The following is a 16654-nucleotide window of genomic DNA, read 5'->3' as shown; positions in this document are numbered from 1 at the left end:
CTCCTACCCGTGTTGCCCAGGACTCGGCTGTGAGGCCCCCTGGGTGTGCACAGCCAGTGCTGGGGAATCTCCCACAGGGGAGCGTACTCACAGGGGGGTTCAGTCCTCCCTTACAAAGGGCTCAGATGACTGAATTAGACCCAGCCCTTAGCAGCCATTGGTTCAGGATAGCCCTAATCTAATCAGGAAGTTGGGCCGGCACATCAATCCATGCTTCCGCCCACACCCAAGGGAGGGGCAGACACAGGGCGAGTCTCTGAGGGGCGGGAAATGCAGGGGGCATTTCAGAATTCAGTCTCCTTCACAGAATCGCAAAGTTCACATTTCACAACAGTAAAGAAACTATTTACAGTAAAAAATGAGACATTTTACGAAGTTGAGCATTAGAAAACTTCGATGTCTGAGAAAAAAAAAACTCTCTAACGCACAGGGAAACAAGCGGTTTATCGAATACTCTGAAAATAAAATGGGCTGGGTGAGGGAAACGTGAAAATATTATTTCAATTTTATTTTACGTCATTTTATCTTAGTTTAGTTTGGTTTATTTGTTTATTTCTGAGACAGAGTCTCGCTCTGTCCCCCAGGCTGGATTACAGCGGCCCGCTCTCAGCCCACTGCAGCCTCGGCATCCTAGGCTCAACGGATTCTCCTGCCTCAGCCTCCAGAGCGGCTGGGACTAAATGTGCGCGCTGCCACGCCGGGCAAATTTTTGTATCTTTTCAAGTAGAGACGAGGTTTCACCATTTTGGCCAGGCTGGTCTTGAACTGCTGACTTCAGGTGATCTGCCCCACTTTGGCTTCCCAAAGAGAAGGGACTATAGGCGTGAGCCACCGCGCCCAGACTATGAGAGTTTCACGCTGAAGCCCGAAGCTGCTCTGCCTTAGGACTTTTCCTGAGTTTTACTTTCTTGTCAGGATGAGTTGCTAGTTCATCTTTCCTGTTGGATCTTCTACAAAGGCATTACTGATGAGATTATGGCTTTCTCACAAGAAATACTGCTTTGGTGAAACTCTATTGAAATTATCAGTACCTTCAGTTTCCAATACTTATCAAGTACAATAGTTGAACGTGGCATGGTAGCTGAAAGGGTAAGAGGCAGAATTTGGCAGACTCCGTTTTTTTCAGTTTCGATGGTTTCAGGTTTTTTGGTTTCAGCCAAACTAAAGAATGTCCTCACGAGCTGTCAATTCACAGGTCACTACAGAGAATTTTTGAGACGGAATCACAGGGTAATTTTTGGCGTATGATCTGTGAGCTGTGCTGGGAAGGTTCACGCTGATTCCATAATAAATCTCGGGTTTTTACTCTATAGCGAAAAATTACTCTTTTCCATCACGAAGGTAAAGCAGAGTATGTACAAGTAGAGTGTGGAATAACTTTGTCACTCGTGACGAACCGACTTGGTCCAATAGTTTAACGACTTCTCCAATGTCTCCGTACTCAGGTTTGATTTTCTGAGCGGATCATCGGTAGAATGAATAAAATCAAGAATCCTCTAAGGCAATGTTTGGAACTAAATTTCAGTGTCTCCGGAAGCACTGGAAAAGTCACCACGTGTAGCGACAGTGAAGTATCAATGGGCTCTCTCTGTGTCCTTTAAACCGCCCATATGATCGTTACAAATGGCGGCTTGAGGAAAGGTGGTTTTGGAATTGGTTTCTCTCTAGTCTTACATGATGTATCTATACTATATTGCATTATAATGCAGGAAAGGGTCACTTGCTGACATAAAGCACAGCAGGCAGGAATAGAAGAGTCAACTTAGGGGGAAAAAAAGTGCTTTGTGATTTCATTTTGATGTCTGCAGTTTGGAAATCAGTTGATCAGTTTAACTGTTTTCGTGATGGCTCACAAAAATACATATGAGCATTGAAAAGGTACAGGAGAACAACAATCGGGGAAACATTCCTGCAAGCTCCAATCACTGGAACCCAGACAGAAGCATACAAGCTAAGAGACAGCTACACCAGGCTTCAGCGGGAAACCATACAGATCTCCTGGGAAGGGCTTCCCTCTCTGAATGCGGCTGCCTGTCCACGGGATGCTCTGGGCCCAGGCACCTTGATTCCTCCAACTGGAAAGACATAGAAAAACGCCTCCACATCCCATTAAAATGCCCAAAGATTTAGCCAAGGCTCCTATGAAGCGATCTGCTGTCTTCATCCAGGTAAGGGCAACTGCACATTTTAAGACACTGAGATCGTGGGTAAATCCAGGTGGGACTGAGATGCAGGAGCTCCAGCACACACACTCCTGTCATTGGAAGATGAACGCGGTACTTCTTCCTGCACAAACAGACCCTGCCCTCTGGCCTCGGGCCTAGAACATGATTCTTTTGCAGTTGCTGTTGGGGAAGAGGCCCTTGGGCTTTAACCTGCGAACGGCCTCCCTTAAATGCTTGGGCTGCAGCGGGGGCGTCTCTCCCCACATCTCACACACGTCCAGGGCCTCTTCCACCACCTCTCCGACAAAGACCTTGGCTATTCCAGCCATGGCAATGGCCGCGTTCTCAGACACCGAACCGCCAGTGATAGCCCGCATCAGACCCGCGATGCGTGCTCTCGGGAAAGCTGACCGGCGACACACTTCGTAGCGGGACAGCTGCTCCTCAGACATGGCAGACAGCAGGGTTGTCATCCTCTGAGCCTCCTCTGCATCCACGGTGGGCTTCCTCTCCTTCTTGCCTTTTGTATGTGTTTTCCGTCTTTTGGCTGCAGGAGGAGCTGAGGCTGAGGCCTCATTGTCACCTTCTGGGAGGTCCATGACATCCTCACTCCTGAGCTCACCTTCCTGATCCCTGGGTTCTTCCGAGTTCCCATCTAGGTCCTCAGGGATTCCATCCTTCTTGCTGCCCTTCAGACCTCGGGGCATGGCGAGCATCTCAGCAGACACACCTGTTTGCCTGCCGGTCTCCATGGGTGAGATTCAAGCCTGCTCCGTGACAGCAGCTGTACAGGCAGAAGTTCCGGCTGGGGTGGTTTGATTCTGGATCTGCGATGAGAACCTTTCAAAGATTTTAGCTGCCGTGCTTCTGCTGAGCCAGTTTCGCCGTAACCGGACACGGCTCCCGGCCTCCCCTTCCCACACACAAACACACACACACTGAATTTTCCCACTTCCACAATGTGAAGAAACTTGTGGAAGGAGAGTATGTTAGTTTTAGGTCAATGCAGAACGAATTCTCACCAATTTGGGATATTTAAAACAAACACCAGCTCACAGGTCAGAAGTTCTGCTAGGCCAAGTGACCGCCTCCTGCTCAGAGTCACACGAGGGACCTCCAGGATGGGTCTGGCTGTGTGGTCGTCGCCTCCACCCGAGAAGGGTCTGGCTTCGATCCGATTCGAGTTGGCGGCAGAATTCAACAATGCCTTAGGGTTGTGAGCCCCAGGCCCACTTGTTGGTTCTGCCGGCTGCCGTGAGGATGCTCTCAGCTCCTACCCGTGTTGCCCAGGACTCGGCTGTGAGGCCCCCTGGGTGTGCACAGCCAGTGCTGGGGAATCTCCCACAGGGGAGCGTACTCACAGGGGGGTTCAGTCCTCCCTTACAAAGGGCTCAGATGACTGAATTAGACCCAGCCCTTAGCAGCCATTGGTTCAGGATAGCCCTAATCTAATCAGGAAGTTGGGCCGGCACATCAATCCATGCTTCCGCCCACACCCAAGGGAGGGGCAGACACAGGGCGAGTCTCTGAGGGGCGGGAAATGCAGGGGGCATTTCAGAATTCAGTCTCCTTCACAGAATCGCAAAGTTCACATTTCACAACAGTAAAGAAACTATTTACAGTAAAAAATGAGACATTTTACGAAGTTGAGCATTAGAAAACTTCGATGTCTGAGAAAAAAAAAACTCTCTAACGCACAGGGAAACAAGCGGTTTATCGAATACTCTGAAAATAAAATGGGCTGGGTGAGGGAAACGTGAAAATATTATTTCAATTTTATTTTACGTCATTTTATCTTAGTTTAGTTTGGTTTATTTGTTTATTTCTGAGACAGAGTCTCGCTCTGTCCCCCAGGCTGGATTACAGCGGCCCGCTCTCAGCCCACTGCAGCCTCGGCATCCTAGGCTCAACGGATTCTCCTGCCTCAGCCTCCAGAGCGGCTGGGACTAAATGTGCGCGCTGCCACGCCGGGCAAATTTTTGTATCTTTTCAAGTAGAGACGAGGTTTCACCATTTTGGCCAGGCTGGTCTTGAACTGCTGACTTCAGGTGATCTGCCCCACTTTGGCTTCCCAAAGAGAAGGGACTATAGGCGTGAGCCACCGCGCCCAGACTATGAGAGTTTCACGCTGAAGCCCGAAGCTGCTCTGCCTTAGGACTTTTCCTGAGTTTTACTTTCTTGTCAGGATGAGTTGCTAGTTCATCTTTCCTGTTGGATCTTCTACAAAGGCATTACTGATGAGATTATGGCTTTCTCACAAGAAATACTGCTTTGGTGAAACTCTATTGAAATTATCAGTACCTTCAGTTTCCAATACTTATCAAGTACAATAGTTGAACGTGGCATGGTAGCTGAAAGGGTAAGAGGCAGAATTTGGCAGACTCCGTTTTTTTCAGTTTCGATGGTTTCAGGTTTTTTGGTTTCAGCCAAACTAAAGAATGTCCTCACGAGCTGTCAATTCACAGGTCACTACAGAGAATTTTTGAGATGGAATCACAGGGTAATTTTTGGCGTATGATCTGTGAGCTGTGCTGGGAAGGTTCACGCTGATTCCATAATAAATCTCGGGTTTTTACTCTATAGCGAAAAATTACTCTTTTCCATCACGAAGGTAAAGCAGAGTATGTACAAGTAGAGTGTGGAATAACTTTGTCACTCGTGACGAACCGACTTGGTCCAATAGTTTAACGACTTCTCCAATGTCTCCGTACTCAGGTTTGATTTTCTGAGCGGATCATCGGTAGAATGAATAAAATCAAGAATCCTCTAAGGCAATGTTTGGAACTAAATTTCAGTGTCTCCGGAAGCACTGGAAAAGTCACCACGTGTAGCGACAGTGAAGTATCAATGGGCTCTCTCTGTGTCCTTTAAACCGCCCATATGATCGTTACAAATGGCGGCTTGAGGAAAGGTGGTTTTGGAATTGGTTTCTCTCTAGTCTTACATGATGTATCTATACTATATTGCATTATAATGCAGGAAAGGGTCACTTGCTGACATAAAGCACAGCAGGCAGGAATAGAAGAGTCAACTTAGGGGGAAAAAAAGTGCTTTGTGATTTCATTTTGATGTCTGCAGTTTGGAAATCAGTTGATCAGTTTAACTGTTTTCGTGATGGCTCACAAAAATACATATGAGCATTGAAAAGGTACAGGAGAACAACAATCGGGGAAACATTTCTGCAAGCTCCAATCACTGGAACCCAGACAGAAGCATACAAGCTAAGAGACAGCTACACCAGGCTTCAGCGGGAAACCATACAGATCTCCTGGGAAGGGCTTCCCTCTCTGAATGCGGCTGCCTGTCCACGGGATGCTCTGGGCCCAGGCACCTTGAGTCCTCCAACTGGAAAGACATAGAAAAACGCCTCCACATCCCATTAAAATGCCCAAAGATTTAGCCAAGGCTCCTATGAAGCGATCTGCTGTCTTCATCCAGGTAAGGGCAACTGCACATTTTAAGACACTGAGATCGTGGGTAAATCCAGGTGGGACTGAGATGCAGGAGCTCCAGCACACACACTCCTGTCATTGGAAGATGAACGCGGTACTTCTTCCTGCACAAACAGACCCTGCCCTCTGGCCTCGGGCCTAGAACATGATTCTTTTGCAGTTGCTGTTGGGGAAGAGGCCCTTGGGCTTTAACCTGCGAACGGCCTCCCTTAAATGCTTGGGCTGCAGCGGGGGCGTCTCTCCCCACATCTCACACACGTCCAGGGCCTCTTCCACCACCTCTCCGACAAGGACCTTGGCTATTCCAGCCATGGCAATGGCCGCGTTCTCAGACACCGAACCGCCAGTGATAGCCCGCATCAGACCCGCGATGCGTGCTCTCGGGAAAGCTGACCGGCGACACACTTCGTAGCGGGACAGCTGCTCCTCAGACATGGCAGACAGCAGGGTTGTCATCCTCTGAGCCTCCTCTGCATCCACGGTGGGCTTCCTCTCCTTCTTGCCTTTTGTATGTGTTTTCCGTCTTTTGGCTGCAGGAGGAGCTGAGGCTGAGGCCTCATTGTCACCTTCTGGGAGGTCCATGACATCCTCACTCCTGAGCTCACCTTCCTGATCCCTGGGTTCTTCCGAGTTCCCATCTAGGTCCTCAGGGATTCCATCCTTCTTGCTGCCCTTCAGACCTCGGGGCATGGCGAGCATCTCAGCAGACACACCTGTTTGCCTGCCGGTCTCCATGGGTGAGATTCAAGCCTGCTCCGTGACAGCAGCTGTACAGGCAGAAGTTCCGGCTGGGGTGGTTTGATTCTGGATCTGCGATGAGAACCTTTCAAAGATTTTAGCTGCCGTGCTTCTGCTGAGCCAGTTTCGCCGTAACCGGACACGGCTCCCGGCCTCCCCTTCCCACACACAAACACACACACACTGAATTTTCCCACTTCCACAATGTGAAGAAACTTGTGGAAGGAGAGTATGTTAGTTTTAGGTCAATGCAGAACGAATTCTCACCAATTTGGGATATTTAAAACAAACACCAGCTCACAGGTCAGAAGTTCTGCTAGGCCAAGTGACCGCCTCCTGCTCAGAGTCACACGAGGGACCTCCAGGATGGGTCTGGCTGTGTGGTCGTCGCCTCCACCCGAGAAGGGTCTGGCTTCGATCCGATTCGAGTTGGTGGCAGAATTCAACAATGCCTTAGGGTTGTGAGCCCCAGGCCCACTTGTTGGTTCTGCCGGCTGCCGTGAGGATGCTCTCAGCTCCTACCCGTGTTGCCCAGGTCTCGGCTGTGAGGCTCCCTGGGTGTGCACAGCCAGTGCTGGGGAATCTCCCACAGGGGAGCGTAATCACAGGGGGGTTCAGTCCTCCCTTACAAAGGGCTCAGATGACTGAATTAGACCCAGCCCTTAGCAGCCATTGGTTCAGGATAGCCCTAATCTAATCAGGAAGTTGGGCCGGCACATCAATTCATGCTTCCGCCCACACCCAAGGGAGGGGAAGACACAGGGCGAGTCTCTGAGGGGCGGGAAATGCAGGGGGCATTTCAGAATTCAGTCTCCTTCACAGAATCGCAAAGTTCACATTTCACAACAGTAAAGAAACTATTTACAGTAAAAAATGAGACATTTTACGAAGTTGAGCATTAGAAAACTTCGATGTCTGAGAAAAAAAAACTCTCTAACGCACAGGGAAACAAGCGGTTTATCAAATACTCTGAAAATAAAATGGGCTGGGTGAGGGAAACGTGAAAATATTATTTCAATTTTATTTTACGTCATTTTATCTTAGTTTAGTTTGGTTTATTTGTTTATTTCTGAGACAGAGTCTCGCTCTGTCCCCCAGGCTGGATTACAGCGGCCCGCTCTCAGCCCACTGCAGCCTCGGCATCCTAGGCTCAACGGATTCTCCTGCCTCAGCCTCCAGAGCGGCTGGGACTAAATGTGCGCGCTGCCACGCCGGGCAAATTTTTGTATCTTTTCAAGTAGAGACGAGGTTTCACCATTTTGGCCAGGCTGGTCTTGAACTGCTGACTTCAGGTGATCTGCCCCACTTTGGCTTCCCAAAGAGAAGGGACTATAGGCGTGAGCCACCGCGCCCAGACTATGAGAGTTTCACGCTGAAGCCCGAAGCTGCTCTGCCTTAGGATTTTTCCTGAGTTTTACTTTCTTGTCAGGATGAGTTGCTAGTTCATCTTTCCTGTTGGATCTTCTAGAAAGGCATTACTGATGAGATTATGGCTTTCTCACAAGAAATACTACTTTGGTGAAACTCTATTGAAATTATCAGTACCTTCAGTTTCCAATACTTATCAAGTACAATAGTTGAACGTGGCATGGTAGCTGAAAGGGTAAGAGGCAGAATTTGGCAGACTCCGTTTTTTTCAGTTTCGATGGTTTCAGGTTTTTTGGTTTCAGCCAAACTAAAGAATGTCCTCACGAGCTGTCAATTCACAGGTCACTACAGAGAATTTTTGAGACGGAATCACAGGGTAATTTTTGGCGTATGATCTGTGAGCTGTGCTGGGAAGGTTCACGCTGATTCCATAATAAATCTCGGGTTTTTACTCTATAGCGAAAAATTACTCTTTTCCATCACGAAGGTAAAGCAGAGTATGTACAAGTAGAGTGTGGAATAACTTTGTCACTCGTGACGAACCGACTTGGTCCAATAGTTTAACGACTTCTCCAATGTCTCCGTACTCAGGTTTGATTTTCTGAGCGGATCATCGGTAGAATGAATAAAATCAAGAATCCTCTAAGGCAATGTTTGGAACTAAATTTCAGTGTCTCCGGAAGCACTGGAAAAGTCACCACGTGTAGCGACAGTGAAGTATCAATGGGCTCTCTCTGTGTCCTTTAAACCGCCCATATGATCGTTACAAATGGCGGCTTGAGGAAAGGTGGTTTTGGAATTGGTTTCTCTCTAGTCTTACATGATGTATCTATACTATATTGCATTATAATGCAGGAAAGGGTCACTTGCTGACATAAAGCACAGCAGGCAGGAATAGAAGAGTCAACTTAGGGGGAAAAAAAGTGCTTTGTGATTTCATTTTGATGTCTGCAGTTTGGAAATCAGTTGATCAGTTTAACTGTTTTCGTGATGGCTCACAAAAATACATATGAGCATTGAAAAGGTACAGGAGAACAACAATCGGGGAAACGTTTCTGCAAGCTCCAATCACTGGAACCCAGACAGAAGCATACAAGCTAAGAGACAGCTACACCAGGCTTCAGCGGGAAACCATACAGATCTCCTGGGAAGGGCTTCCCTCTCTGAATGCGGCTGCCTGTCCACGGGATGCTCTGGGCCCAGGCACCTTGAGTCCTCCAACTGGAAAGACATAGAAAAACGCCTCCACATCCCATTAAAATGCCCAAAGATTTAGCCAAGGCTCCTATGAAGCGATCTGCTGTCTTCATCCAGGTAAGGGCAACTGCACATTTTAAGACACTGAGATCGTGGGTAAATCCAGGTGGGACTGAGATGCAGGAGCTCCAGCACACACACTCCTGTCATTGGAAGATGAACGCGGTACTTCTTCCTGCACAAACAGACCCTGCCCTCTGGCCTCGGGCCTAGAACATGATTCTTTTGCAGTTGCTGTTGGGGAAGAGGCCCTTGGGCTTTAACCTGCGAACGGCCTCCCTTAAATGCTTGGGCTGCAGCGGGGGCGTCTCTCCCCACATCTCACACACGTCCAGGGCCTCTTCCACCACCTCTCCGACAAAGACCTTGGCTATTCCAGCCATGGCAATGGCCGCGTTCTCAGACACCGAACCGCCAGTGATAGCCCGCATCAGACCCGCGATGCGTGCTCTCGGGAAAGCTGACCGGCGACACACTTCGTAGCGGGACAGCTGCTCCTCAGACATGGCAGACAGCAGGGTTGTCATCCTCTGAGCCTCCTCTGCATCCACGGTGGGCTTCCTCTCCTTCTTGCCTTTTGTATGTGTTTTCCGTCTTTTGGCTGCAGGAGGAGCTGAGGCTGAGGCCTCATTGTCACCTTCTGGGAGGTCCATGACATCCTCACTCCTGAGCTCACCTTCCTGATCCCTGGGTTCTTCCGAGTTCCCATCTAGGTCCTCAGGGATTCCATCCTTCTTGCTGCCCTTCAGACCTCGGGGCATGGCGAGCATCTCAGCAGACACACCTGTTTGCCTGCCGGTCTCCATGGGTGAGATTCAAGCCTGCTCCGTGACAGCAGCTGTACAGGCAGAAGTTCCGGCTGGGGTGGTTTGATTCTGGATCTGCGATGAGAACCTTTCAGAGATTTTAGCTGCCGTGCTTCTGCTGAGCCAGTTTCGCCGTAACCGGACACGGCTCCCGGCCTCCCCTTCCCACACACAAACACACACACACTGAATTTTCCCACTTCCACAATGTGAAGAAACTTGTGGAAGGAGAGTATGTTAGTTTTAGGTCAATGCAGAACGAATTCTCACCAATTTGGGATATTTAAAACAAACACCAGCTCACAGGTCAGAAGTTCTGCTAGGCCAAGTGACCGCCTCCTGCTCAGAGTCACACGAGGGACCTCCAGGATGGGTCTGGCTGTGTGGTCGTCGCCTCCACCCGAGAAGGGTCTGGCTTCGATCCGATTCGAGTTGGTGGCAGAATTCAACAATGCCTTAGGGTTGTGAGCCCCAGGCCCACTTGTTGGTTCTGCCGGCTGCCGTGAGGATGCTCTCAGCTCCTACCCGTGTTGCCCAGGACTCGGCTGTGAGGCCCCCTGGGTGTGCACAGCCAGTGCTGGGGAATCTCCCACAGGGGAGCGTACTCACAGGGGGGTTCAGTCCTCCCTTACAAAGGGCTCAGATGACTGAATTAGACCCAGCCCTTAGCAGCCATTGGTTCAGGATAGCCCTAATCTAATCAGGAAGTTGGGCCGGCACATCAATCCATGCTTCCGCCCACACCCAAGGGAGGGGCAGACACAGGGCGAGTCTCTGAGGGGCGGGAAATGCAGGGGGCATTTCAGAATTCAGTCTCCTTCACAGAATCGCAAAGTTCACATTTCACAACAGTAAAGAAACTATTTACAGTAAAAAATGAGACATTTTACGAAGTTGAGCATTAGAAAACTTCGATGTCTGAGAAAAAAAAACTCTCTAACGCACAGGGAAACAAGCGGTTTATCGAATACTCTGAAAATAAAATGGGCTGGGTGAGGGAAACGTGAAAATATTATTTCAATTTTATTTTACGTCATTTTATCTTAGTTTAGTTTGGTTTATTTGTTTATTTCTGAGACAGAGTCTCGCTCTGTCCCCCAGGCTGGATTACAGCGGCCCGCTCTCAGCCCACTGCAGCCTCGGCATCCTAGGCTCAACGGATTCTCCTGCCTCAGCCTCCAGAGCGGCTGGGACTAAATGTGCGCGCTGCCACGCCGGGCAAATTTTTGTATCTTTTCAAGTAGAGACGAGGTTTCACCATTTTGGCCAGGCTGGTCTTGAACTGCTGACTTCAGGTGATCTGCCCCACTTTAGCTTCCCAAAGAGAAGGGACTATAGGCGTGAGCCACCGCGCCCAGACTATGAGAGTTTCACGCTGAAGCCCGAAGCTGCTCTGCCTTAGGATTTTTCCTGAGTTTTACTTTCTTGTCAGGATGAGTTGCTAGTTCATCTTTCCTGTTGGATCTTCTACAAAGGCATTACTGATGAGATTATGGCTTTCTCACAAGAAATACTGCTTTGGTGAAACTCTATTGAAATTATCAGTACCTTCAGTTTCCAATACTTATCAAGTACAATAGTTGAACGTGGCATGGTAGCTGAAAGGGTAAGAGGCAGAATTTGGCAGACTCCGTTTTTTTCAGTTTCGATGGTTTCAGGTTTTTTGGTTTCAGCCAAACTAAAGAATGTCCTCACGAGCTGTCAATTCACAGGTCACTACAGAGAATTTTTGAGACGGAATCACAGGGTAATTTTTGGCGTATGATCTGTGAGCTGTGCTGGGAAGGTTCACGCTGATTCCATAATAAATCTCGGGTTTTTACTCTATAGCGAAAAATTACTCTTTTCCATCACGAAGGTAAAGCAGAGTATGTACAAGTAGAGTGTGGAATAACTTTGTCACTCGTGACGAACCGACTTGGTCCAATAGTTTAACGACTTCTCCAATGTCTCCGTACTCAGGTTTGATTTTCTGAGCGGATCATCGGTAGAATGAATAAAATCAAGAATCCTCTAAGGCAATGTTTGGAACTAAATTTCAGTGTCTCCGGAAGCGCTGGAAAAGTCACCACGTGTAGCGACAGTGAAGTATCAATGGGCTCTCTCTGTGTCCTTTAAACCGCCCATATGATCGTTACAAATGGCGGCTTGAGGAAAGGTGGTTTTGGAATTGGTTTCTCTCTAGTCTTACATGATGTATCTATACTATATTGCATTATAATGCAGGAAAGGGTCACTTGCTGACATAAAGCACAGCAGGCAGGAATAGAAGAGTCAACTTAGGGGGAAAAAAAGTGCTTTGTGATTTCATTTTGATGTCTGCAGTTTGGAAATCAGTTGATCAGTTTAACTGTTTTCGTGATGGCTCACAAAAATACATATGAGCATTGAAAAGGTACAGGAGAACAACAATCGGGGAAACATTTCTGCAAGCTCCAATCACTGGAACCCAGACAGAAGCATACAAGCTAAGAGACAGCTACACCAGGCTTCAGCGGGAAACCATACAGATCTCCTGGGAAGGGCTTCCCTCTCTGAATGCGGCTGCCTGTCCACGGGATGCTCTGGGCCCAGGCACCTTGAGTCCTCCAACTGGAAAGACATAGAAAAACGCCTCCACATCCCATTAAAATGCCCAAAGATTTAGCCAAGGCTCCTATGAAGCGATCTGCTGTCTTCATCCAGGTAAGGGCAACTGCACATTTTAAGACACTGAGATCGTGGGTAAATCCAGGTGGGACTGAGATGCAGGAGCTCCAGCACACACACTCCTGTCATTGGAAGATGAACGCGGTACTTCTTCCTGCACAAACAGACCCTGCCCTCTGGCCTCGGGCCTAGAACATGATTCTTTTGCAGTTGCTGTTGGGGAAGAGGCCCTTGGGCTTTAACCTGCGAACGGCCTCCCTTAAATGCTTGGGCTGCAGCGGGGGCGTCTCTCCCCACATCTCACACACGTCCAGGGCCTCTTCCACCACCTCTCCGACAAAGACCTTGGCTATTCCAGCCATGGCAATGGCCGCGTTCTCAGACACCGAACCGCCAGTGATAGCCCGCATCAGACCCGCGATGCGTGCTCTCGGGAAAGCTGACCGGCGACACACTTCGTAGCGGGACAGCTGCTCCTCAGACATGGCAGACAGCAGGGTTGTCATCCTCTGAGCCTCCTCTGCATCCACGGTGGGCTTCCTCTCCTTCTTGCCTTTCGTACGTGTTTTCCGTCTTTTGGCTGCAGGAGGAGCTGAGGCTGAGGCCTCATTGTCACCTTCTGGGAGGTCCATGACATCCTCACTCCTGAGCTCACCTTCCTGATCCCTGGGTTCTTCCGAGTTCCCATCTAGGTCCTCAGGGATTCCATCCTTCTTGCTGCCCTTCAGACCTCGGGGCATGGCGAGCATCTCAGCAGACACACCTGTTTGCCTGCCGGTCTCCATGGGTGAGATTCAAGCCTGCTCCGTGACAGCAGCTGTACAGGCAGAAGTTCCGGCTGGGGTGGTTTGATTCTGGATCTGCGATGAGAACCTTTCAAAGATTTTAGCTGCCGTGCTTCTGCTGAGCCAGTTTCGCCGTAACCGGACACGGCTCCCGGCCTCCCCTTCCCACACACAAACACACACACACTGAATTTTCCCACTTCCACAATGTGAAGAAACTTGTGGAAGGAGAGTATGTTAGTTTTAGGTCAATGCAGAACGAATTCTCACCAATTTGGGATATTTAAAACAAACACCAGCTCACAGGTCAGAAGTTCTGCTAGGCCAAGTGACCGCCTCCTGCTCAGAGTCACACGAGGGACCTCCAGGATGGGTCTGGCTGTGTGGTCGTCGCCTCCACCCGAGAAGGGTCTGGCTTCGATCCGATTCGAGTTGGTGGCAGAATTCAACAATGCCTTAGGGTTGTGAGCCCCAGGCCCACTTGTTGGTTCTGCCGGCTGCCGTGAGGATGCTCTCAGCTCCTACCCGTGTTGCCCAGGACTCGGCTGTGAGGCCCCCTGGGTGTGCACAGCCAGTGCTGGGGAATCTCCCACAGGGGAGCGTACTCACAGGGGGGTTCAGTCCTCCCTTACAAAGGGCTCAGATGACTGAATTAGACCCAGCCCTTAGCAGCCATTGGTTCAGGATAGCCCTAATCTAATCAGGAAGTTGGGCCGGCACATCAATTCATGCTTCCGCCCACACCCAAGGGAGGGGCAGACACAGGGCGAGTCTCTGAGGGGCGGGAAATGCAGGGGGCATTTCAGAATTCAGTCTCCTTCACAGAATCGCAAAGTTCACATTTCACAACAGTAAAGAAACTATTTACAGTAAAAAATGAGACATTTTACGAAGTTGAGCATTAGAAAACTTCGATGTCTGAGAAAAAAAAACTCTCTAACGCACAGGGAAACAAGCGGTTTATCGAATACTCTGAAAATAAAATGGGCTGGGTGAGGGAAACGTGAAAATATTATTTCAATTTTATTTTACGTCATTTTATCTTAGTTTAGTTTGGTTTATTTGTTTATTTCTGAGACAGAGTCTCGCTCTGTCCCCCAGGCTGGATTACAGCGGCCCGCTCTCAGTCCACTGCAGCCTCGGCATCCTAGGCTCAACGGATTCTCCTGCCTCAGCCTCCAGAGCGGCTGGGACTAAATGTGCGCGCTGCCACGCCGGGCAAATTTTTGTATCTTTTCAAGTAGAGACGAGGTTTCACCATTTTGGCCAGGCTGGTCTTGAACTGCTGACTTCAGGTGATCTGCCCCACTTTGGCTTCCCAAAGAGAAGGGACTATAGGCGTGAGCCACCGCGCCCAGACTATGAGAGTTTCACGCTGAAGCCCGAAGCTGCTCTGCCTTAGGATTTTTCCTGAGTTTTACTTTCTTGTCAGGATGAGTTGCTAGTTCATCTTTCCTGTTGGATCTTCTAGAAAGGCATTACTGATGAGATTATGGCTTTCTCACAAGAAATACTGCTTTGGTGAAACTCTATTGAAATTATCAGTACCTTCAGTTTCCAATACTTATCAAGTACAATAGTTGAACGTGGCATGGTAGCTGAAAGGGTAAGAGGCAGAATTTGGCAGACTCCGTTTTTTTCAGTTTCGATGGTTTCAGGTTTTTTGGTTTCAGCCAAACTAAAGAATGTCCTCACGAGCTGTCAATTCACAGGTCACTACAGAGAATTTTTGAGACGGAATCACAGGGTAATTTTTGGCGTATGATCTGTGAGCTGTGCTGGGAAGGTTCACGCTGATTCCATAATAAATCTCGGGTTTTTACTCTATAGCGAAAAATTACTCTTTTCCATCACGAAGGTAAAGCAGAGTATGTACAAGTAGAGTGTGGAATAACTTTGTCACTCGTGACGAACCGACTTGGTCCAATAGTTTAACGACTTCTCCAATGTCTCCGTACTCAGGTTTGATTTTCTGAGCGGATCATCGGTAGAATGAATAAAATCAAGAATCCTCTAAGGCAATGTTTGGAACTAAATTTCAGTGTCTCCGGAAGCGCTGGAAAAGTCACCACGTGTAGCGACAGTGAAGTATCAATGGGCTCTCTCTGTGTCCTTTAAACCGCCCATATGATCGTTACAAATGGCGGCTTGAGGAAAGGTGGTTTTGGAATTGGTTTCTCTCTAGTCTTACATGATGTATCTATACTATATTGCATTATAATGCAGGAAAGGGTCACTTGCTGACATAAAGCACAGCAGGCAGGAATAGAAGAGTCAACTTAGGGGGAAAAAAAGTGCTTTGTGATTTCATTTTGATGTCTGCAGTTTGGAAATCAGTTGATCAGTTTAACTGTTTTCGTGATGGCTCACAAAAATACATATGAGCATTGAAAAGGTACAGGAGAACAACAATCGGGGAAACATTTCTGCAAGCTCCAATCACTGGAACCCAGACAGAAGCATACAAGCTAAGAGACAGCTACACCAGGCTTCAGCGGGAAACCATACAGATCTCCTGGGAAGGGCTTCCCTCTCTGAATGCGGCTGCCTGTCCACGGGATGCTCTGGGCCCAGGCACCTTGAGTCCTCCAACTGGAAAGACATAGAAAAACGCCTCCACATCCCATTAAAATGCCCAAAGATTTAGCCAAGGCTCCTATGAAGCGATCTGCTGTCTTCATCCAGGTAAGGGCAACTGCACATTTTAAGACACTGAGATCGTGGGTAAATCCAGGTGGGACTGAGATGCAGGAGCTCCAGCACACACACTCCTGTCATTGGAAGATGAACGCGGTACTTCTTCCTGCACAAACAGACCCTGCCCTCTGGCCTCGGGCCTAGAACATGATTCTTTTGCAGTTGCTGTTGGGGAAGAGGCCCTTGGGCTTTAACCTGCGAACGGCCTCCCTTAAATGCTTGGGCTGCAGCGGGGGCGTCTCTCCCCACATCTCACACACGTCCAGGGCCTCTTCCACCACCTCTCCGACAAAGACCTTGGCTATTCCAGCCATGGCAATGGCCGCGTTCTCAGACACCGAACCGCCAGTGATAGCCCGCATCAGACCCGCGATGCGTGCTCTCGGGAAAGCTGACCGGCGACACACTTCGTAGCGGGACAGCTGCTCCTCAGACATGGCAGACAGCAGGGTTGTCATCCTCTGAGCCTCCTCTGCATCCACGGTGGGCTTCCTCTCCTTCTTGCCTTTCGTATGTGTTTTCCGTCTTTTGGCTGCAGGAGGAGCTGAGGCTGAGGCCTCATTGTCACCTTCTGGGAGGTCCATGACATCCTCACTCCTGAGCTCACCTTCCTGATCCCTGGGTTCTTCCGAGTTCCCATCTAGGTCCTCAGGGATTCCATCCTTCTTGCTGCCCTTCAGACCTCGGGGCATGGCGAGCATCTCAGCAGACACACCTGTTTGCCTGCCGGTCTCCAT

The 16654-nt window shown here is 49.1% G+C and overlaps 4 protein-coding genes across 4 annotated transcripts; all 4 read right to left on the bottom strand.

Moving 5' to 3' along the window:
• Positions 1–2320: 2320 nt before the first annotated feature.
• On the bottom strand, positions 2321–2917 carry LOC134729148 (TATA-box-binding protein-associated factor 11-like protein 5). The gene has a single exon (XM_063597015.1). The coding sequence runs from the start codon at positions 2915–2917 to the stop codon at positions 2321–2323; it is 597 nt and encodes a 198-aa protein (XP_063453085.1).
• A 2838-nt stretch (positions 2918–5755) lies between these two features.
• Positions 5756–6352, bottom strand: LOC134729156 (TATA-box-binding protein-associated factor 11-like protein 5). Its single transcript, XM_063597023.1, has one exon. It carries the CDS (start codon positions 6350–6352, stop codon positions 5756–5758), a length of 597 nt encoding a protein of 198 aa, XP_063453093.1.
• A 2837-nt stretch (positions 6353–9189) lies between these two features.
• LOC134729139 (TATA-box-binding protein-associated factor 11-like protein 5) lies at positions 9190–9935 on the bottom strand. Its single transcript, XM_063597006.1, has one exon. The coding sequence runs from the start codon at positions 9784–9786 to the stop codon at positions 9190–9192; it is 597 nt and encodes a 198-aa protein (XP_063453076.1). The 5' UTR covers positions 9787–9935.
• Positions 9936–16057: 6122 nt separating this feature from the next.
• Positions 16058–16654, bottom strand: LOC134729157 (TATA-box-binding protein-associated factor 11-like protein 5). The gene has a single exon (XM_063597024.1). It carries the CDS (start codon positions 16652–16654, stop codon positions 16058–16060), a length of 597 nt encoding a protein of 198 aa, XP_063453094.1.

Source organism: Pan paniscus, chromosome 16 (assembly GCF_029289425.2).
Source record: "Pan paniscus chromosome 16, NHGRI_mPanPan1-v2.0_pri, whole genome shotgun sequence".
NCBI lineage: Eukaryota > Metazoa > Chordata > Mammalia > Primates > Hominidae > Pan > Pan paniscus.
This window is presented reverse-complemented; position numbering and strand designations above follow the sequence as displayed.